This window comes from Heloderma suspectum, chromosome 2 (genome assembly GCF_057233095.1).
Source record: "Heloderma suspectum isolate Gila_16-S chromosome 2, 16-S_ref, whole genome shotgun sequence".
Classification (NCBI taxonomy): Eukaryota; Metazoa; Chordata; class Lepidosauria; order Squamata; family Helodermatidae; genus Heloderma; species Heloderma suspectum.
Window position 1 is genome coordinate 348,818,804 of NC_139459.1, and position 23,575 is coordinate 348,842,378.

At 44.7% G+C, this 23,575-nt stretch overlaps 2 protein-coding genes and 1 long non-coding RNA gene across 5 annotated transcripts in view; 1 reads left to right on the plus strand and 2 right to left on the minus strand.

Annotated features, from left to right (window-relative positions):
- Positions 1-671, minus strand: part of LOC146355469 (zinc finger protein RFP-like) — a 16,361-nt gene extending 15,690 nt beyond the window's left edge. Inside the window, exon 1 of one of the 3 annotated variants that reach the window (XM_084840927.1) lies at positions 255-671. In XM_084840927.1, the coding sequence (XP_084697053.1) occupies positions 255-342 (88 nt within the window). In that variant the 5' untranslated portion in view covers positions 343-671. Of the gene's footprint in view, positions 1-49 lie in introns of all 3 variants that reach the window. The other 2 variants (XM_084840929.1, XM_084840928.1) reach the window with 2 other exon arrangements.
- On the plus strand, positions 529-22,192 carry LOC146355470 (uncharacterized). Its single transcript, XR_014788634.1, has 3 exons — positions 529-690; positions 4,233-4,328; positions 21,382-22,192. It is a non-coding gene; the product is annotated as an uncharacterized LOC146355470 (long non-coding RNA).
- LOC146355471 (vomeronasal type-2 receptor 26-like) overlaps positions 7,900-23,575 on the minus strand; it is a 28,068-nt gene continuing 12,392 nt past the window's right edge. The window contains exon 5 of the mRNA XM_084840931.1: positions 7,900-8,259. Within this exon, the coding sequence (XP_084697057.1) occupies positions 8,164-8,259 (96 nt within the window). The 3' untranslated portion in view covers positions 7,900-8,163. The remainder of the gene's footprint in view (positions 8,260-23,575) is intronic.

Genomic DNA, 23,575 nt, shown 5'->3' on the forward strand with positions numbered 1-23,575 from the left:
TTTGGAAACAGGAAGGCCCTTCTGCCTGACCCAGCAACGCGATTCTCACCGCTCCTCGGAATCAATCCTGTGCGCCTTGACGCGGAGAAAAGTCCTGCGACGCGCTGGCTGGGCAAGGCTGGGAGCTGTCGGGCTTTTCTCGGCCGAAACACGCACAGGATGTCGCACGGAGCGAGCTGCTTGCCGCCCCCCCCCCCCCCGTTCTCACGATTGATAAATGCGGCGCCTTACGGGGCCTTCTTGTGGCGCATTACCTGCTCCGCTGCCGGACCCAGCAGGGCAGCGACCACGATGAATTCCAGGCAAGATCTGTCGTGCTGGGTTCGAGGCGTGGGGCAGCATGGCGCCGACTGCTCTTGAGCAGAGTTAGGAGCATGAGGCTGGAAAGCACCGCCCGGCCGCCCGCCAGAACGGGGGGGAGAAAAGTCCCCACGTCCCGCCAGCAGCGGGGAAACGAAACCGAAAGCAGCGCTGCTCGCACTCCGCCCCGCTGTGGGACCGCGCACATCCGTGCTGCGCGGAGCGGGCGTGGCTCGATCGTCCTCGATCTGGGGTGACGATTAACCAGACTCCCGCCTTGAATTTCAGCGGACTCGGTGCCAGAACTAAACGGAGAAACCTGCTCCGCCTGCTCAGGGTGCTTTACGCCTTGCACCTCGGCGAGTTTGCGCAGAAGTAATCGCCACTGAGGTCAGAGGAGCTTTCCGCCAACTAACGTGTGAAATCCAACAGAAATCCTACTTAGAGTAGACCCACTGAAACGAAGGGACTTAAAGTAGTTGCGATTAACCCAAGCCCCATTAATTCCAGTGAGTCTACTCTAAGTAGGGCTTATGCGGGCTTTCGCCAATAAAATGATCCAAGTCTGAGCTTTAAAATATGTAATTGCGAACAGCTGGAAATTTAGGTAGTGTTTTATTAGTGGTAAAAATGTATGACTCTAATAGAACCGTTGTAGGCTCTTATTTCAGTTTGAGCACTGAAATTCAGCAGTTTTCTCCCACCCACCCCCTTTTGAGCAGAGACCTTTACAGTGCGATCCTATATGGGTGTACTCAGAAGTAAGTCCCACTGAATTAAATGGAGCTAACTCAAAGGGAAGGCAGTACAGAATTGCAGCCTAAGAGAGAGAGATGCTATATGGTGTCTGCTAGAGTGTCCCAGGGACCATAGAATATAGTGGATTTTGCCTCAGGAAAGATTAGACACAGAGCATCTGTACACCAGCCTGAAATCCCATTTATAATGTGGCTTTCTGCTTCCATTTTAAATGTAGGATCACGAGGGACTCCCTTTACATGTGCTTCCTTCCCCCCCTTTCCACTCTCCTTCCCCCCTTATCTGAGTCTTCCATATGTTTCATTATCCAGCCACTAGATGGCGCTGTGGTCTACCTCCTCCTGTGGCCTGGTGTGGTGGAGCTAACTCAAGTACTGTAGTTTGATAGCTCATTGTCTCTGATCATTAAGAAAATGGAATAAAGGTCATTTAGTGCAGGACATGCCCTGGAGGCTCAAGATGTCATCTAAAGGGCCTGCAAACTTCCATGAGTGAGCCATCTCAACAGCAAGATAAAAGCTCCATGTGGAGAAACCTTTACATGACAGCATCTCTTCCTCCTAGCATTCTGGGTCAAAGAAGCAAACGGTTGACCCTCATTTCTGAAAACTGGCTGCGTAACCCACATTTGTTTCTTGGCTTTTTTGAAACACACTGATTCCTGGATATGCAGAGAGTAGAAGTAAAGATAAACAGAAGAAGTGTTTACGCTAACAGAGCTGGAGATTGATTTTAGGTAGGGTGCTAGTTTGAAAATAAAAAAGTGCATCAACCCTCTAATCTAGTTTTCCGCCCTGTTGTAACCATACAGTTCAAGTCCTTCCCACATCCTAGTTTGCTGCAGGAAGAACCTAATAAAAGAACCTAATAAATTAACCTAATAAAAGGAGGGGCTTCCGGGTCAGAAGCCCCTCTCTAGCGCAATGGTGGTATGTGCCTCTTCTTGAACATGTTCAGCTGATTTTCCCCCCTGCTTCTGGCCTGTGTGCCTTTTTGCAAGCAGAATCAGCTCTAGGCTTGAGGGGGCCTTGGCAAAATGCCCCTGCTGGGCACCCTATGTGTCAGTGGGCCTTGGCAGGCTTATTTGGCAGCACTGGTGGAGATAACTGTTGGCAGCGGCAATGCCCTGAATCAGCACCAGGTGTTTGGGAACTGCAAATGTAATTTCCCACAATGCCGCCAATGTAGCATTGTTCTGGGGCATTGCAGGAAACTTTAAATAGCGGCTGCCCCCCCCCCATAGGGCAGCAGGGAACACTCTCCCCATTACAGCATCCTCTCCACATGGCACCATGCACTCGTGGGACAGCTAGGCAATGTTAAACCGTGGACTTCTGGGAGCTCCCCTAATGGTCTTATGGGAGCTCCCCTTTCTATGGCCATGTGTATTACTTCAGTTGTGAAGTACAAAACTAAAGTTTCTCCCTCCATCCACCACCATAACATGCTTTACAACTGCTTCTATGTTCCTGAGAAGTTATTCTGAGTATGTGCAGTTTCATATTTTAAAGAAAAGGATAATATATATTTAAATTAAAAATAATACAATGAGCATCTGTAATCATGTATATGCCCCACCAACCACCCCTGACCATAACATGTTTACACAAAATAAGAAAGGCTGCTGCAGTGAGTGGCATCAACGCTGGCATGCCCTGGCCTCCCCTTACCACACTGGGCCTATTTGCTATTGCCCCCCCTCCAATCTGCAACCTTTTGGGCGATCATTTGGCATAAGGCTGACCTGTGGGGCCCTGGAGTACCACTTTAAGGTCCAGCCCTAGGTGCACTGTGGCATAGGGCTTCTCTACACCAGGGTTTTATCCGATCTTAATCTCACTCCCACCTTTACTGGGGCTTCTGCTTCCAGATTCTTTGCGGGATTAAGATCGGCCCTTACATGTACTTACATGTGCTTTGGGGCGGGGATTTCCTTTCTCTGCAAGTTCTATATGTTTCATTATACAGCCACTAGATGGTGCTGTGGTATAGCGGAATTGTGCACACACAGCCATTGCAGCACTTCATGACGCTTCTAGAAAAAATGCTGCAATCTTAAAAATACCAGGATAAAGCTGATAAAGCATGGAAGAGGCCTTGGAGATTGACGACGTCATGTAATGGACCTGCAAACTTCTGTGTGTGGTCAAGCATGAGCGCATGATAAAAACGTCATGTAGAGATGCCCATAATCTCTGCTACCTGCACAGAGCAGGAACTCATGCCATCCAATATATGTGCAGAGATGTATATTGTCAGAGACAGGCATGTGGGAATGGGCATAGCTCTCAGCCCAACCACAAGCCTGGCTGCCCTGAACTTGTAACTGGTGCCTCAGTGGTTAGCCAAGATGTGATATTGGCTTCCTGATGTGGGCACTCAAGGACAATAGACCTGAGTTTGAGAAGTTGAAGACCTCCTCAACATAAAAGTGCAGGGTGAGAAGGAATTACCCAGAGAGTGGCCAGGAGCGAGTTAAGAACTATTCAGTTTTATTGGCATCTTGTAAGTTTTAGTACATCAATAATTTGTTTCTTCGCTAAAAGTCAGCCAAACTTTGCCAAACTGTCCTCTCGCAGACCATGAAATAGACCTATCCTGGTGAGTCATACATGCAAACATATTTTCTCCAGCTGCGCATTTGCACATGGAACCACAGAGAGAGTCAGTGGTATTTGCTCCCTTATAGTTATAAAAATCATGGTGATATATTCTACTTCTCACCAAAACTCAAGGGATTTCCTCCACCCCAAAGATCACCTTTGAAACCAATGCAAGATACCTCAAATCAAGAGTAAGATTTGGTAACTCCTCACATACAAAGCCTGAAATGATGGTTCAAAAATACTCCCTGAGCCTCTGGGAACCTGGGGTGAGATTTAAGGAATGCAGGGACTATGCCAGTGTGAGGTTTACTATCATCCCCATCAGATGTGAAGCCATGGCTGGACTGTATTAGCGATATCTCTGCGGCAGTGCTCTTTTGAGAGGGTTTGGCTTCTAATTAGCTGACTATAAGGGTGTGTGCGTGTGTGCGTAGGAAGCATCTCTAGCATGATACGACAGCTGCTGCCAATGCTTATGCTGCTGCCCTACAGTATCTGTGGGATGCGGAAGACAAAATGCCCAGTGAATTTGATAACTGAAAGAACAAGCCCATTTAACTATTACAGGCCAGGAGATTACCAGATCAGTGGGATCACATCTACAACACCTACTGTATTTCTCCCATATGTTTTCTTCAAGCTTCCCTTGACCAGACTTCTCTCGTAAGTAATTATGTACGCGTGACTGATTTCATACTCTCCAAGGGTCCCTTTTCGGCCTCCATTTTCCGGTATGTGTCTCTGATCCATCATGACCGTCTCCTATCCTCTTCCGCGTTCAGGAAAAGGTTATTGCGGAGGATGCACAAATGCTCAGGCCCCATCCAGTTAGGGTACAGTCTGCCACCTCAAATGTTGCACCCTGCAAGGTTCATTTTGCTCTCTTCAGTCAGGTCTGGCATCGGCACCTGATCTCCTTGGGCAGTTGCTAGGGCCTCACATTGCTGATGGGCCTCCTTCATTCCCCCGCTGCCCCCCAGGCCAGCCTTCTGAGTAATAGCAGGCAGCTGGATCTAACCAGCATTTCAATTTCCCACAATGCCCCTGTTGTGAATCCCCTGGCTACCCTGAGTTTGGTACGTTGAAGGCCTCCTCAACATAAAAGTGGCTGGGTGACCAGCCAGACAGGCGATTAATAAATAAATAAATAAATAAATGTGCAGGCTGAGAAGGAATTGCCCAGAGAGTGGCCAGGATAGCTCTTGGGGCTATCCATCACTCATTTGTTAGGCTAGCCAGGGATTCACAACAGCCCCTCACCTAACATCACTCTGAGGAATTGAAAGGGCAACTGTTAGAGCAATATGACAGTGGAACCAGCTACCTAGGGAGGTGGTGGGCTCTCCCACACTGGAGGCATTCAAGACGAGGCTGGAGAGCCACCTGTCAGGGATGCTCTGACTTGGATTCCTGCATTGAGCAGGGGGTTGGACTCAGTGGTGTTATAGGCCCCTTCCAACCCTACTATTCTGTGATTCTATGATTAACCAGATAAAGCTGCTCAGAGGGCTGCTACAGCAGCCAGATAAGGCCACCAGGGCCCATTGACAGAGGAGAAACCCACCTCAAAGCTAGAGCGAATTCTTTCCTGGTTGTCTAGGGACATTGAATTCATACTGCTTCCACTCTGCGTCCCATGTACCTGCCAATTCAAGTACTAAAAGTTGCTGAAGGTGTTTGAGCAGGCAACTTGCAGCTATTCTATAGTACATTCAACCATATCCATTGCAAAATTTAACATTTTCCTAATGTTTTAATTTTCATTTTAAATATTAATATAGATAGTAAAATAGATCAAATAAACAAAGCTAGCCCAAATCATCAATGTAAGGAAGACCTACATAACTAACAAGTGTCATAATATTGTAGAACATACTTGTACAATTGCGAAAAACCTGGTTTTACTAAATTTAATAAAAATCTTCCAGTTATTAAGAAACATGACCCACTTCAGTCCTCTCCTTTTCAAATAAAGGGAGGGAAGGATGTACATCTTTCTGAGCTTCCTTGATTAAGGGTGGGATATTTCTGTAGGAACATGAATAAGTATCATAAGTAGAGATGTAAAATTTCTGGAAATTTTGAGGCCTTGGAAAGAAAAATTGTTTTCTGTTGTTTTTTTTAATTGGAAATTTGGAAAAATTGAATAATAAGCTAGATATAGCAGCCCTGTCGAACTGAAGGGCATTGATATGGTTAGCTAAAGTCAAAGCTCAATTCAAAGAAGAGAAATATCTGTTTTTTGGTCTGAAAAGGGACCAGCGTGTAGCTTTTACACGTCTACGATTTGAGACGATGGATACAATGATGCTACAGGGAAGATACAGAGGCATCCCACTGAATGACAGTCTATGTATATGTGGTAGTTCTGAACTAAAGTTCTGGCACACTATTTACTTGAATGTCACCTATACTCAAGTTGTAGGGAACACTATTTAGCCCTATTCCTGACCCACATGAGAGATTGGTCAGTGAATGATGAATTGTTATATCTCTTATGAGGCTCTAATTTCTTTGTGTCCCAGGGGGTTGCTCTGTTTGCAATCAAGGCAGCCAGTATAATGAAAAAAGGAATTGGAAAGGAAAAATGGTCTGGTTGATAGATTCAAATGAATGTGTGGGAAAAAAGGAAAAAAGGAAAAATGGTCTGGTTGATAGATTCAAATGAATGTGTGGGCCTTATGTATTGTTTTCATCCTGCGTTAGCTTTGTCTTTTAGTGTTTTTTAACATAATGTGCTAATGTTAATGTAATGCTTAATTTTTAATGTAATGTTTAATTCTAATGTAATGTTTTTAAATTTAAGATTTTTATTTTTTTTAATCTAATGTAAATTTTTTAAATTTCAAATTTTAAATCTAATGTAAAGTCCTTTTTCCTATTTCATTGTCATATTTGAAATTGTCAGAAGACTTATTCAAAAAAGTTTATTCATTCACTGATTCAATAATAAACAATACTTTTTTTTAGTGCTCTTTACAGATTGAAAGTCACTTTGTTGCTTTAAGATATCCTTCCCTAACGTGGTGCCCTCCAGATATTTTGGACTTCAGTTCCCATCAGCCTCAAGCAGCATGGCCAATGGTAAGGAATGCTGAGCACTGTAGTCCAAAACATCCGGAGGGCACCAGGTTGCGGAGGGCTGCTTTAGGAATATAAAGCAGACTTTCTGTTCCTAAAGTTGTTTTAGGTATGACTTAGTTTGCTCATAAAATTATTATTATATTTTAAAACTTTAAACAGTAAACTCAGTTCATTTAATGTAATTCTTGTCAGAACTGCATTAAATGACTGCTACAGCATCAGAAACACAGGACTCTATAGAACAAAACCTATAGATGCGCATTTGCTGTCAAGAATGCACAATGCTGACTCTACTTATACGTTGGTGAGCATAAAATGAGCATAAGTGCCTATCAGTAAAATATACTTTAGATCAATAATTCTAATAAGGAATGAAAGAACTAACTATGCTGGGAATCTTACAGAGAGGATTAAAAATATTTTTTCCCCAAGGCTTCATTACTCCCAGACATGTTAGATCTCTAGTCTTTCAGTTAAAAATTTAGATAACATTACAGGAGAGCTCAAAAGATGTGGTGGTTGGCTGGTGGACCTCTCCATAGCCCTTGGCATTTCCAGCACACTGAACTGCAGATATTATTGGGCTTCACTACACCAGGCTTTTATCTCAGGCCTTTACTGGGGCTTCTGCTTCTGGATTCTTGCCAGGATTAAGATCGGCTCCTTTACACATGCTTTCATGTGCTTTTATTTAGGGGTTTCCTTTCTCTGCAAGTTCTATATGTTTCATTATATAGCCACTAGATGGCAGTGTGATATAGTGGGATTTTGGAAATTCACCAGCCCTTGGAGTGCTTCAAAGTGCAATTAACATTTATTGCTGCATTTTCCCCATTAAGAAAAAGGTTGGGATAAAGGTTAAAAAGCACTGGAGAGACCCTGGAGGTTGATGATGTCATGTAAAAGACATGCAAACCTGCATGAGTGACCAATCACAAGTGCGCAATAGAAGCCTCATGTAGAGAAGCCTATTATCTAATATTAACCTGAGGTGATGAGTGCCAGCAAAAGTGGAGCCAAAATGGAGCCACGGAGAAACAAGAGAAGGGAGGTGGGTATTGAAAAGAAGGTTCAAATTTTAGCTCTGTTGAGCTTGCTGCTGTGAGCTACTGGTGGTAACCAGAAAGGACCAGAGGCAAAAAATAAATTTGAAAGACTTATTCAGTGACAAAATGATGAAAAAATGCAGAGTCAGCAATGATATATGAGAACAGTGCTTACAGGAAAAAGTAGATACATGAAAGGATTGAATGGAAAAAAGTGGAATTATAATTACAGAAACAATATAAATTAATCTAAGGGACCAGACAGTACTATACATATAAAAAGATGGAAAAAATTTAACAATTAACTAAAATAACAGTAATAATAATAAAACAATTATGAATTCTGCATATATATAACTATATCGAAATTACAGACAATGACAAAGGAGGGGGAGGCAGGCTTTGGTGCTCGAAAAAGGAAATTTATCGTGTTCTACACATTTCAGAAATGTCACCTTCAGGAGCTATAAATCAAATAAAACATTTACATTAAGAATAATAGCTTATGGATAACACCCTATTCCATATTAGGGAGGTTCAACAAGCATTTCTATATTAAAATTCCACAACCTAAAACGACTTTATAAGTCAAATCCCACTTAGACATAACATAAAATATTCCCACATATTAAATTCTGACTCAAAAGATAACAAAAACATTGACCTTTTAACAGCTGCATAGCTTTTAACAAATACATAAATGCTCCTTATACCAACTCTTACCCTCCCCACAAATACACAGGTATAAACTGATCTGTTTAAAGTCGTTCAGTCTCTTGTTCTAAAATGAACAGTGATTCTTTCCTCTGGATGCTTGTACCCGCTACTCCTAAAGCACATCACTCTCACATCAGGTACAGAGCCTGAGATGTGTCTTATATATCCTGGATGGTTTAAAGCTGAGCAACACCCCAATGTGTCTTCTACCCTTCTGCCATGTACTGCTCCTGTTGCAACTTACAGGCTGCCTTTACATTAAAGAAAACACCTGCAGTCCTCCCGTTCTGGAGCCTTTCCACTTTCATAGCGGGCTCCCAGACAGCGACCACATGATTGCTGAGAGAGGAAGCTTTTAATTTTCAAGGTTCCACAGGATTCAGTGAAACAATGCCATCTAGTGCCTGTTTTAATTGCATAACATTCTGACTTTAAAAGATAGTTCATTAGTTCCGGATCTTTTTGAGATGGAATAACCAGGAAATACCTCTGGATGTGCCCTGGAGGTTGACAACGTCATGAAAAGGACCCTCAAACTTCCACAAGTGAGCAATCTCAATAGCGGGATAAAAGCTCCATGTGAAGGAGCCCACTGTTGACATTTTGCACATGATATTAATAGTTAGTGCAATTTTCTATATTAATTTTGTATTATTATATTATTTAATGTATCTTTTGACTGATCCCATATCTTCTGCTACCTTTATTTAAATCCAGATCCTCATTTAGTTCTATTGGGCCACATGCTCTTTAGGGAGATGATCCAGAATACGTCTCTTTTGCTTAGCACAAAGGGCTGGATGCACCTGATCCCAAATGATCTTGGAAGCTAAGCAGGGTCAGCCCTGATTAGTACTTGGATGGGAGACCCCCTGGGAATCAGGCTTCCTGCAGTGAGCAGGGGGTTGGATGCGATGGTCTTGTAGGCCCCTTCCAACCCTATGATTCTATGATTTCCGTTCACTCCGAAAAGGATATCATTTGGTTTATGCTGTTTTTCACTAAAATGCTTAACCAGAACTACTACCCACTGAGAGTCTTCTCCAGGAATGTGTCCAGCCCCCTTAGCCATCCAAATTGGTGGCCATCATTACATTTTGTGGAAGTGAATTCCATAGTTTAACTATGGCACTATGTGTAGAAGCGTTTCCTTTTATCTGTCCTAAATCTCCCGCCAATCAGCTTCATAGGATGATCCTGGGTTCTAGTATTTTGAGAGAGGGAGAAAAATGTCTGTCTATCCACTTTCTTCACACCATGCATAATTTGTACACCGCTATCATGTCTTCCCTTACCCTCCTTTATTCCAAGCTAAAAATTCCCTTCTCTCTTAGGGGAGCTCCAGCCCCTTGATCACTTTTAGTTGCCCTTTTCTACACTTTCCTCAACTCTACAACATCTTTTTTAGAGGGGGTGACCAGAACTGCACACAGTATTCTAAGTGTGGTCATGGACCAGTACTTCATACCTCCCATGCTGCAACAGAAATAGATGTCATCAGATTTTAATCCTATTTTTGAATTTGAATTCTATATTCTGAGGCCTGAGCCTAATTGTACTTCACAGCCTCTGTTTATATATTTTACATGTGCACCTTAAATGCAAAATGACACATCATGTCATGGCCCTTACGCTTATTCAGTCCTATTGCCTAAAGCACCAGAGCTGTTCCCAAGAGTATTGGGTGTGCAAAAAGGAGGTCTCCTTGCAACAAGGTGCATAGCCTACTCCCCTTTAGCCAAAAAGCCAAAACAAAACCAGGTGCACTCCAGTGCTGGAGAAGGCTGTACAGAAGCTTCAAAAAACTATGGCTGCAATTCTGAACATACTTGCCAGGGAGCAACCCGATTGGGCTCAGAGGGACTCGCTCCCGAGTAAGATTGCATGGATGAATTGCAGAGCAACTGCAGGCACTCTTGGGGGATACTGATTATCTAGACCCATTCCAGTCTGGGTTTTGATCTGGGTATGGGACTGAATCAGTCGCCTTGACGGATGACCTTTATTGAGAGAGGGACAGGGGGAGTGCAGCCCTGTTAATTCTGCTCGCTCTCTCATCGGCTTTTGATACCATCGATTATGGTATCCTCCTGGACTGACTCTGTGGGATGGGTGTCAAAAGTGCTGTGCTACAGTGGTTCTGGTCCTACCTACGGAGCTGATTTCAGAGATCAACATTGGGTGGCTTTTCCCCGGCCCCTTGGCAATTGAGTCATGGGGTCCCACAGGGCACCATATTGTCCCCAATGTTGTTTAACATCTATATGAAGCTGCTGGGAGTGGTCATTAGGGGATTTGGAGCTAAATGCCATCAGTATGCTGATGACACGCAGCTTTATCTCCCTGTGACCTCTGAATCAGGAGAGGCTGTTCAAGTCCTGGATCTGCGTCTAAACTCAGTAATGGGCTGCATGAGAGCCAATAAACTGAAGCTGAATCCTGGCAAGATGGAAGCCCTTTCGGTGAGTCTGGGAGATAGACTCATTGCCTGTTCTGGATGGGGTTGCACTCCCTCTGAAAGATCAGGTCTGTAGTCTGGGGGTACTTCTAGAACCATCATTGTTGCTGGAGGCCCAAGTGGCCACTGTGGAGTGCCTTTACCAGCTTCAGCTGGTTCGCCAGCTATGGCCTTGCCTGATCAGGAATAGCTTGGCCACAGTGGTACAGGTGCTAGAAACCTCAAGACTGGATTACTGCAGTGCGCTTTATGTGGGGCTGCCCTTGAGACTGGTCTGGAAGCTGGAGCTAGTGCAGAGTGCAGTAGCTCGGCTGTTGTCAGGAGCTGCCCCTTTTCAGCATGGAACTCCTTTGCTGAGGCAACTGCTTGTTGTTCAGTCATTCAGTCGTGTCCGACTCTTCGTGACCCCATGTACCATAGCACGCCAGGCCTTCCTGTCCTGCGCTCTCTCCAGGAGCATGCTCAAGTCTATATTCATTGCATCAGTGATGCTATCTAGCCATCTCATCCTCTGCCATCCCTTTCTCCTTTTGCCTTCAGTCTTTCCCAGCATCAGGGTCTTTTCCAGAGAGTTTTCTCTTTGCATTAGGTGGCCAAAATATTTGAGCTTCAGCTTCAGTATCTGTCCTTCCAATGAGCACTCAGGGTTGATTTCCTTTAGTATGGACTGGTTTGACCTCCTTGCAGTCCAGGGGACTCGTAAGAGTCTTCTCCAGCGCCACAGTTCGAAAGCATCAATTCTTCGGTGCTCAGCCTTCCTGGTAGTCCAGCTCTCACAGCCATACGTTACTACTGGGAAAACCATAGCTTTGGTTATATGGACCTTTGTCGGCAAGGTGATGTCTCTGCTTCTTACTATATTGTCTAGGTTTGCCATAGCTTTCCTCCCCAGGAGCAAGCGTCTTTTAATTTAATGGCTACAGTCACCATCTGCGGTGATCCTGGAGCCCCCAAAAATAAAATCTGTCACTGCTTCCATTTCTTCCCCTTCCATATGCCAGGAAGTGATGGGGCCAGATGCCATGATCTTCGTTTTTTGAATGTTGAGTTTCAGACCAGCTTTTGCACTCTCCTCTTTCACCCTCAACAAGAGGCTCTTTAGATCCTCTTCACTTTCAGCCATTAGGGTGGTATCATCTGCATATCTGAGGTTGTTGATAATTGTCCCGGCAATCCTAATTCCGACCTGTGATTCATCCAACCTGGCGTTTCTCATGATGTACTCTGCATATAAGTTAAATAAGCAGGGTGACAATATGCAGCCTTGTCGTACTCCTTTCCCAATTTTGAACCAATCGGTTGTTCCATGTCTGGTTCTTACTGTTGCTTCTTGACCCTCGTACAGGTTTCTCAGGAGACAGGTAAGGTGGTCTGGTACCCCCATCTCTTTCAGAATTTGCCACAGTTTGTTGTGATCCACACAATCAAAGGCTTTAGCGCAGTCAATGAAGCAGAAATAGACGTTTTTCTGGAATTCTTTTGCTTTCTCCATGATCCAGCGAAAGTTGGCGATTTGATCTCTAGTTCCTCTGCCTCTTCGAAACCCAGCTTGTATTTCCGGTAGTTCTCGGATCGCATACTGCTGAAGCCTAGCTTGTAGGATTTTGAGCACCTTGCTGGCATGTGAAATGAGCGCAATTGTACGGTAGTTTGAACACTCTTTGGCGTTGCCCTTCTTTGGAACTGGAATTTAAACTGAACTTCTCCAGTCTTGTGGCCACTGTTGAGTGTTCCAAATTTGTTGGCATATTGAGTGCAGCACTTTAACAGCATCATCTTTTAGGATTTTAAATAGCTCAGCTGGAAGACTGTCATCTCCGCTAGCTTTATTGTTAGTAATGCTTCCTAAGGCCCACTTGACTTCACACTCGAGGATGTCCGGCTCAGGTTCAGTGACCACACTATCATGGCTATCAGGGACATTAAGATCTTTCCTGTATAGTTATTCCGTGTATTCTTGCCACCTCTTCTTAATCTCATCCGCTTCTGTTAGGTCCCTGCCTTCTTTGTCCTTTATCATGCCCGTCTTTGCACAAAACGTTCCCTTGAGATCTCCAATTTTCTTGAAGAGATCTCTAGTCTTTCCCATTCTGTTGTTTTCCTCGATTTCTTTGCATTGTTCATTTAAGAAGGCCTTCTTGTCTCTCCTTGTTATTCTCTGGAACTCTGCATTCAGTTGGATATATCTTCCCCTTTCTCCCTTGCTCTTCGCGTCCCTTCTTTCCTCAGCTACTTGTAAAGCCTCCTCAGACAGCCACTTTGCTTTCTTGCATTTCTTTTTCTTTGGGATGAATTTAGTTGCTGCCTCCTGAACAATATTACGGACCTCCGTCCATAGTTCCTCAGGCACTCTGTCTATCAGGTCTAATCCCTGAAATCTCTTCCTCACCTCCACTGTATATTCATAAGGGATATGATTTAGGTCATACCTGAATGGTTTAGTGGTTTTCCCTACGTTCTTCAATTTCAGCCAAAAGTTTGCAAGAAGCAGCTCATGATCTGAGCCACAGTCAGCTCCAGGTCTTGTTTTTACTGACTGTATAGAGCTTCTCCATCTTTGGCTGCAAAGGACATAATCAATCTGATTTCGATATTGACCATCTGGTGATGTCCATGTGTAGAGTCGCCTCTTGTGCTGTTGGAAAAGAGTGTTTGCTATGATCAGCGTGTTCTCTTGGCAAAACTCTATTAGCCTTTGTCCTGCGTCATTTTGTACACCAAGGCCATGCTTGCCTGTTATCCCAGTGATTTCTTGACTTCCTACTTTAGCATTCCAATCCCCTAAGATGAAGAGGACATCTTTTTTGGTGTTAGTTCTAGAAGGTGTTGTAGGTCTTCATAGAACCGATCAACCTCAGCTTCTTCAGCATCAGTGGTTGGGGCACAGACTTGAATTACTGTGATGTCGAATGGGTTGCCTTGGATTCGTACTGAGATCATTCTATCGTTTTTAAGATTGTACCCCAATACTGCTTTTCCCACCCTTTTGTTGACTATGAGTGCTACTCCATTTCTTCTAAGGGATTGTTGCCCACAGTAGTAGATATGATGGTCACCTGAATTAAATTCGCCCATGCTTGTCCATTTTAGTTTGCTGATTCCCAAGATGTCGATGTTCAGTCTTGCCATCTATGTTTGACCACCTCCAGCTTACCTTGATTCATTGATCTGACATTCCAGGTTCCTAAACAATATTGTTCTTTACAGCATTGGATTTTCTTTTCACCACCAGACACATCCACAGCTGAATGTCCATTCAGCTTTGGCCCAGCCGCTTCACTCTTTCTGGGGCTACTTGGAAATTCCCTCTGCTCTTCCCCCGTAGTATATTGGACACCTTCCGACCTGAGGGGCTCATCTTCCGGCGTCATCTCTTTTAGCCTTGTGATATGTTCCATGGGGTTTTCTTGGCAAGAATACTGGAGTGGGTTGCCATTTCCTTCTCCAGGGGACCACATTTTGTCAGGACTCCCTGCCATGACCTGTCCGTCTTGGGTGGCCCTGCACGGCATAGCTTATGGCTTCACTGAGTTACGCAAGCCACTTCGCCACAACAAGGCAGTGATCCATGAAGCGGGAAACAACTGCACCAGCTGCCTATTTGCTACAAGGCCAGGTTTAAAATTTTGGCACTAGTGTACACAGCCCTAAACAACTTGGTACCAGGATACCGGAGAGAACGCTTTCTGCCTTACCAACCTGCCCATTCTCTGAGGTCATCAGAGGGCTTGCTCCTGGTGGTTCCACATGGATCTATGGCCCGGTTGGAGTCCACCAGGAAGAGAGCCTTCAGTGTGGTGACCCCCTTCCTGTGGAATTCCCTGCCTTTGGAGGTCAGGCAGGAGCCAACATTGTGTTGCTTTCGGCACCTCCTGAAGACGTTGTTATTCCAAGAGACTTTCCCTGAATGACCAGCCGTGGTTTATATGTTTATCTGATCTTTTAAAATGGCGGGGGAAGGGGGAATCAGACAGCAGGCTGATGACCGGATCCACGCCCTATGTGACTGCCAAGCCTATTCAAGTGGAAGTCAATAAAGTTGTGGCCAATTGATCATCCCAGCTATGTCTGTGTGTCTTATTTGTTCTCTTCCCTTCATCAACTGGACCAAATTAAGCACTGCCCACACCAACAGGAAATTCAGGATGTGACTGTTCCCCCACCCTTCTGTATAAAGTAAACAAGTGCTTTTCCCCAGAAAAGGAATAATCCAAGTATTCTGTCAGAATTTCTTTTGTAAATCCAACATATTTATGTAATATAGATTTTTGAGGGAACTGCAAGACATTCCTCAATGCCTTGCAAATTAGTACAATGAATACATGAAGATTAATATCATTGGTGTTTGCCATTGATAGAGGATGTAGCATTAATGCTCTTCCACATCTACATGAAACCGCTGGGGGAAGTCATCCAGAAGGTTGGGCTGAACTGTCATCTGTATGCAGGTGATACTCAGCTCTACCTCTCATTGCCATCTACACATCCCAGGGAAGCTGTGGAACTCTGGAACCAGTGTCTGGAGGCTCTTTTGCAGGGGATGAGGGTGAACAAGTTAAGTCTTAATCCAGATGGAGGCAATGTGAGTTGGGAAACCCAACTAATCTGGATGAAGATTTACATCTGGTTTTAGATGGGGTTGCACCATCCCCCTAAAAGACCATGTGCATAGTCTGGGAGTCCTCCTGGACTCTGTTGTAATTGGGAAAGCCCAGGTTACTGCAGTGCCCAGGAGTGTGTTTTACCAACTTAGGCTGGTACACTGCTGTGGCCCTTTCTGGAGAAGACAGACCTTGCCTCTATTGTCCATGCACTAATGATGGCCAGGCTGGACTACTATAATGTGCTGTACGTGGGGTTGGCTTTGAAGACAGTCCAGAAACTTTAACTCTGCAGAATGTGGCCACCTGAGTGTTGGTGGGGGCGAGGCAGTCAGATCATATAACACCTATACTGCACCAGCTTCACTGGTTACCGATGCATTTCCTAGCCTGGTTTAAAGTGCTGGTTTTTAACTTCAAAGCCTTAAATGGTTTGTAATGGAATTATTTGAAGGCCTGCCTTTACCCTGCCTGCAATGTAAGAAAAGCAAGAGAGGCCCTTCTAACCTCCCCACCTTTGAAGGTAGTGAGATGGGCAAGTACACAAGGAAGGGCCTTTTTTTCAGTGGCCCCACACCTCTAGAATGTGTCACCTTCGGGGATTGTAGAATCATAGAATCACAGAATAGTAGGGTTGGAAGGGGCCTATAAAACCATTGAATCCAACCCCTGCTCAATGCAGGAGGTCAGTACCCATCAATGCAGGCTTTCAGGATGGCCCTGTTGACTCACTTGTTTACCCTGGCCTTCCCCTGACTATGAGAGGAGGCCTAGAAATATTTTAAACAAATAACAAACATCAGAGTGAAATCAAAGGAGGGCTCCCTTTGAGATCAGGATCACAAGCTCACAGAATAGTGAGGAAGACTCATTTGGAAAAGGGCATGCAGCCTGGAAGCACACAGCTGATTCTGCAAGGGGTTCTCGAACAGCCATAGAGCTTCCTCAGACTAGAAAGGCAGACTACTGTAGTAAAAATGTAACCTAAAAGCCATTGTATGTGTCTTAAGCAGCACGTAGTATTGTAAGAGCTGCGCATGCCTGGAATGAGCAGACAGTAACCCTCAGATAAGGTTGCTAAGCAAACCGCTGGCAACCAATCAAAAGTAACACGCTGGCTGAGGAATGCAAGCTGAGGTGATAAAACTGTAGCGCGGGGGTTGCCCAGGGTCGACTCTGCTTTTGAGCGTGAGCTCCTTTGTCGAACTGTTTGCAAACAATAAAATCGAGTTGGACCCAGCCTGCAGTTGACTCTCCTCTTTGGGGCAAATTGGACTAGCCTCCAGGGGGCGAAACTAGCATTTTGTGCAACAAATTGGCGAGCAGCCAGGAGTCCCTTGGACCACCCTGGGGTCAAACGACAGAACCGGCGAAGGTGCCTGTGGGGCGCGCCGGACCGCCTTTGAGGTCTGCCACGGCACCAGAGAACGGGGGTCGGGACACCCAGGAGGTTAAAGGCGTGGACTCCATTGATTGAGTCAACCAGGCTGAACGGGTCTGAAGAGACGGCACTAGGGTGCTGGGCAGAGTAAGTACTTGATTTCCCTTCTGTCTTTCTGTTTGAGTTGCCTTCGGAGCGTCTGAGGTTTGTCAGACTCTGTGTAAACGTCTGAGGTTTGTCAGGCTCCGTGTAAGTGTCGGAGGTTTGTCAGGCTCCGTGTATGGTTTCAAATAGAGGTAGGCACAATGGGGGCGGGTAGCTCCCGTTTAGAAAGCTCTGCCACTCCCTTGGGATGCATGCTAAAGAACTTTAGCAAAGTCAAGCGTCTGAGGTTTGTCAGACTCCGTGTACTAAGATGTCGAAAGGCAAGCTGGTTACACTCTGTCAATTGGAATGGCCAGCATTTGGAATTAGTTGGCCAGACATAGGATCCTTTGGTGTAAATCTTGTAAATGCTGTATATAAAAATGTGGTGAATAATGGGCAATGGGATCAATTCGCCTATATTGATGGTTGGTTGAATTGGTGCGGAAAGAATCCCCCTTAGTTACAGAAGTGTAAATGTGTAAATGTGTTACTGGCAAAGGACCACAGGGGCAAGAGACCCCAGGTGGTGTCTGAATCAAGTAGTAAGAGATAAATTTGCCTCAGGGAAAGTGAGGTTATCAGCATTTGGATGAGTGCCAACCAAAATCCACTGAAGGCGAGAAAAGGTTGAATATAAAGTTCAATATTGTAAAGTCATGATGGTATGCTCCGAGGTGAAGCCCAAAGCCCCTGTTCTCCCTGATTCAAGCCCCACGGAAGGAGCTTGAAGACTGGGAGACCCTGCCCAAGGTGCCCTGAGCTCCCCCTGGTCTTATTCGGTCTGTTAGGTTGGGAGGAGAGGTTGTTGGGGGAGGGAGGGGGCCCTCCAGAGACAGTTTGTCTGCCACCGTATCCAAGTTTGTTAGAAGAAGCAAAAGCAGTTGAAAAACGGTGCAACTTCTGAAGAAAGAGATTTGTTTGACGTCTTAAAGACTGTGGCAAAATCAAGAAACAAAGACAGAGCAAGTTCTTAAAATATCAGGGTCTGTGTAAGCTTATCTCTGTCAGCCTACTCAGAGCAGAGCCAAGGGGGACTTGCCTAACCCCCCTTCGCCGTGGCTGGTTTAGCCTTAGCAAGCAGAGAGGCTGGAAGATGTCTGTGAGGACCTGACAAAAGAGTGAGATTTGTAAAAAAAAAAAACAAGAAAAGCATCACAGCTGGAAAGCTGAGCAGCACTGCTCTGTTCTTATCTGTGGAGGAATCTAGAAGAGGTGTAAGGTTACACCTTCCCCATTCGAACTGATGAAGAGACACAGAGCTTTTGTTAAAAACATCCCTTCTTTATGGCCCAAAGCCTTCTTTGTTAGAGGCACTCTGCACATGGACTGGAACTTTGGACAGTTAAAGACTTGCCATAAAAAGTACTGTGAGGCTTGTCATAGCCTTAAACTCCCGTTGTTGTAGATTGTGTGTTTGTTTGTGATCAGCTCAGTGTACAGTTTGATTTGTGATTTCAACACTCAGATAAAAAGCTGCATTTGACTGAAAGAACTGGGTATATTTAGCCTTGAGAAGAGAAGACTGAGGGGAGATCTGATAGCGCTCTTCAAGTACTTAAAAGGTTGTCCCAGAGAGGAAGGCCAGGATCTCTTCTCAATCATCCCAGAGTGCAGGACACGGAATAATGGGCTCAAGTGACAGAAAGCTGGATTCCAGCTGAACATCAGGAGAAACGTCCTAACTGTTAGAGCAATACGACAATGGAACCCATTACCTGGGGAGGTGGTGGGCTCTCCCACACTGGAGACGAGGCTGGACAGCCATCTGTCAGGGATGCTCTGATTTGGATTCCTGCAGTGAGCAGGAGGTTGGACTCGATGGCCTTGTAAGCCCCTTCCAACCCTACTATTCTATGATTCTATGATTTCCAAGGCTTTGATTTCATTTACCCTAATGAAGCATACAGATACAAATTGCTAGAGATTCACAGACTACAAAGGAAACAGCCTTCAAAAAGTTCAAAGAGAAACTACGAAAGTTAGTTTCCCTTTAAAAAGGGGGGCAGCAAATTCTCTTAACTTAAGAGGTGAGAGGGGAAGAGTCCCCCACTCTCCTGTGATACATCTAAGCCCAGCTGTGTTTCTGAAGCCTAAGAAAGTTCCTGCCCCATGTGTTCCAGCTCTTTCTCAAAATCTGAACTGTTCTGACGTTCCATTTGCTCAGAGGCAAACCTGACACTCTGCCAAAACTCATGCAGTGTGGAGTTGCCGATGAAAAAATGGTGGCTTGGAACTCTTTGCATGTAGGAAAACGCCCTTCCCTTAATTTTGATGGGCCCTGACCATGCAGTCAGAGGAGCAGTATAATGGTTAGATCTGCTCCACCATGCCCTACTATACAAAACAAATGTTTTCCAGTCATGAGAAAACAAAGAGTTAAAACTGGTGCATGGCACAGAGAAGACAAAGAGTTACAATTGGTGCATGGCACAGAGAATTTGAAACATGATTTGCAGAACAGGCAAGCCAAAAGATAAGTGTGCCTGTTACAAGAGGGAGGCTATAGTAGCCATAAAAAGGGGTGAAGCCCCCGTATGAAGCTTTAACAAAAATATTACCCACTAGAAGAGGACAATTAAAATAAAAAAGGCTTTTCTTAAATTGAAGCAAGCCTTAATATCACCGCCTGCTTTAGCCTTATCAGACCCCAGATCATGAAGTTTTTAGAGCTATGGTGCACATGAGAGCACATGAAAAGAGTGCCATTTCTGAAAAAAGGAAAAGGCAATGCTGGCAGCCACCATGGGCGGAGATATAAACCGCAGCTTGAGAGCACAGAAGCGACCAGAGGGGGGGGGGGGGCAGAAAAGGAAAGGGCCGACCGGGGCTCAATAAATGTGCGTATTGTCAAGAGAAGAGACACTAAAAAGATTTTCCAGAGTTGAAAGAGAAGAGAAAAGAAACTCACCCTGAAGGCTGCCAAATGCTGGCAGGGTCCTCCAGTGGGGGGGAGTCTAGCTGAAAGGCCACCACCCTACGAACAAACGCTCGGGAGAATCCCAAGGTAAAAATAAGGGTTGGTGGCAAGGACTATAAAGCCCTAGTAGATACTAGAGCCACATTTTCTATGATCTCTGTAAAGCCCCCCGGCGAGAGAAAGTAGAAAGCATGTAACTATAAAAGGAATTAAAGGAAAAAAAACAAACTAAATTGCCCATGTGTAAGCCCCTCCTCACGAAGACTGGAAATAACATACTGGAACATGCCTTTGTAGTTTCATCTGCATACCTGGTTGCCCTCTTGGGGTGGGACTTGTTAACAAAACTGCAAGCTAAAATCTTCTTCTGTGATAATCAGATTGTAGTACAGCTGCCAGCAATGCAGGGCTCAAATTATCAAATGGCCCTTCAAGCAATCGAGATTGTGTCAGAGGCCAAAGGGACTGAGATTTTAGAGAATGTTGATTCATGTGTGTGGGCAGACAGAACCCCTGCCCGAGCAAATGCATAACACCAGTTAAAATCTTCTTTAAAAAGGGAGAGCCCTGTGTGCGTGAGGCAGTATCCTCTGAAGAAAGCCACCTGTGCAGGCTTGAAGCCGCTCATTGAGGAGTTCAAAAATTATGGTTAGTTAATAAAGGGATCATCCCCCTTTAACACCCCGATTTTGAGTGCGCCCGAGGCAGATAGCACCTCTTTCAGGTTAGACCAAGACCTGAGAACAGTGGCTGACTGCCCTTTGTGCCTCAAAAATGATTCAAAGATGTTTGAGCCCCCAGCTCAAATGAGAAGTCGCCCATGCGCTTACTATCCTTTTCAGAGATTTCAAATTGACTTTTCAGAGTTGCCCCAGACTCATGGCTATCGGTACCTGCTAGTAATGATAAAAGCAATTGACTGCACCGCTCAGACAGTAGCCAAGATCCTGTTAAAAAGTAATCCCTAAGCTCTTGTTACCTAAAGCGAGTGAATCAAATCAGGGGCCCCATTTTGTTGGACAAGTGATGCAAGTAGTGGCCCAGGCATAACAAACTAACTAGAAGCTACACCCCCCTTGGAAACCTCAATCTACAAGTCAAGTTGAGAAGATGAACCGCACCTTAAAGACAATGCTCATTAAAATTTGTTTAAAGATTAAGTTGAAAGGCCACGGGCCTTGCCAATCACCTTGACTCGAGTATGGTGCGCCCCCAAGGGAAGTATTAAATTGACACCTTTTAAACGTTCCATAAGTGCCCACCTCGGATATAACCTGTGGCTGACAACTTAAATGTAAATTTAGAAGTAAGAGTTTTAAGATTCAAGATTATGTTACTGCCTTGCAGTCTGTTTTGTTTTCACAGGTTTGCGACACCGCACCAATCCTGGCCTTTAGATGCTCCAGTGCATAATCTCAGTCCCAGCGATTGGGTGCTAATCCAGTCCTAGAAAGATGAACCACCTACAAAGAAGCAGAAGGGTCTGTTTCAGATCCTACTTACCACTCCCATTGCTATGAAAGTTGCCAAAGAAAAGAAGTGGATTCATCACACTGAATAAAGGCATCACCTGCACCAGAGAGGGTCACACCGGAAGCTGACCCACCTGAAGGTCACTGTTGGAATAATGAACCCCTGAAAGGACTCAAGTAGCTCTACAGAAAGAGGGCGCTCTCGTTTCAAAGGTTCCTGATGAACGGAACAAAACTGAATTCCAAAAGTTCAAAAAAACTGTGTTTTTGTTGTCAACATTCTAGTAGCTAGAACAAAGGCGTCCTAGGCCTCACTTGCTGTTTAGAGAAAACCATCAATGCCACAGCGATAATAGTTTGCGCCTTTAAGTGCATAGTCCACCGCGGGACCAAAGAGAGTATAAATTTGAGAAAAGCCTTTTGAGGGGGGAATTGTAGTAAAAATGTAACCTAAAAGCCATTGTATGTGTCTTAAGCAGCACGTAGTATTGTAAGAGCTGCGCATGCCTGGAATGAGCAGACAGTAACCCTCAGATAAGGTTGCTAAGCAAACCGCTGGCAACCAATCAAAAGTAACACGCTGGCTGAGGAATGCAAGCTGAGGTGATAAAACTGTAGCGCGGGGGTTGCCCAGGGTCGACTCTGCTTTTGAGCGTGAGCTCCTTTGTCGAACTGTTTGCAAACAATAAAATCGAGTTGGACCCAGCCTGCAGTTGACTCTCCTCTTTGGGGCAAATTGGACTAGCCTCCAGGGGGCGAAACTAGCATTTTGTGCAACACTACTACAGGTCAAAGCAGAGCAACCCCATTGGCTCCTTCTGTCACCTGATCACAGTTGGGCTGAACGCTGTAGTGCCACCCTCTGGCCATCTGAAGTGGTGGCGCTGCAGCACAGTTAAGATCAATCCAGCAGTTTCCTGTGCTAGCAATGCAGAATGGGGAGTTTGGCACCAGGGTGCAGAGTTCTGATTCAAGATGCCTAGCGCCTTGCAGAACCCTCTAATCCCCACCAAGTTTTGATTTTTAATTAGCAAATCTGTGTCAGAAAGGTGGATCTTTCTGTTCTCACTTAAGGAGCATAAGGAGGCACAAAGTGATGCTGGTGTAGGTGATCTCTAAGAAAAGAGGGAGAAAAAAAATCCAAGTTGTGCTCTACGATGCCTCTGGGTAGAAAAACAAGTTTCATGCAATAACACATAACAATATTTAATTATAAATATATTTATATCATTTCATATTTAAAACCTTCTATACCTCCTTTTTGGAGAAATCAACTGAGGCAATTAAAAATTAGAAACAAATATCAAACAAATATAGATATAGTAAAGTGTCAAAAACAACCTTCAAAACTATAACGAGAAGAAACCATAGCAAGAAGAAACTATAAAGCCAGATCATAAAGCATACATCCCTTCTACCATTTGGAACCCTAGCATCTTATTGATAAGATCAGCAGCGAACATGACCCCATAATGGCCCCTGGTTATGCAGCACCTGTCCGGCTTGGCCTGCGCTGAGGTTCTATATACTGTATATCATATACTATCCCTTTGATCCCTCCTATTCTGGACATAGTCCAATGAATTCAAGAGCATTTCATCATTCTGACAGAGTGGTAAAGTACTAGCCTTAACAACTGGCAGCCAGCCAGCCCAGAAGATAACTCTCATGTCAGTTACCCTGCTAACAACAAGTAGCTAACCTTGGGCTTATGCCAAAGGCTTATCTATCAGCCTTGAGCTGTTACAGTGCCAACAGAATTAACCCGGGGAACTAATAAAAAGGCATAGCTAGCCAGCTCTATAAATAGGTTGAAACAGCACTCTTGACATGGGCAGGGGAATTCTGTGCACCACTAGCTCCTCGGGTTAATAACGGTCTGACGAGTCTCCACTACAGCACTGACACCTGTTGCTCTCCCTTTTCATTTTTTTTTTTAACTCATTAAACTGGACTTGATGTGGACAGCCGCTCAAATAGAGGGCTGTCTATTGTAAAGTTGGAGAGCTTCGGCTATTGGGCAGTATAAAAATGAAATAAATAAATAATATGGCCAACCTAACAGCAAAAAGATTAGTGCAGCTATA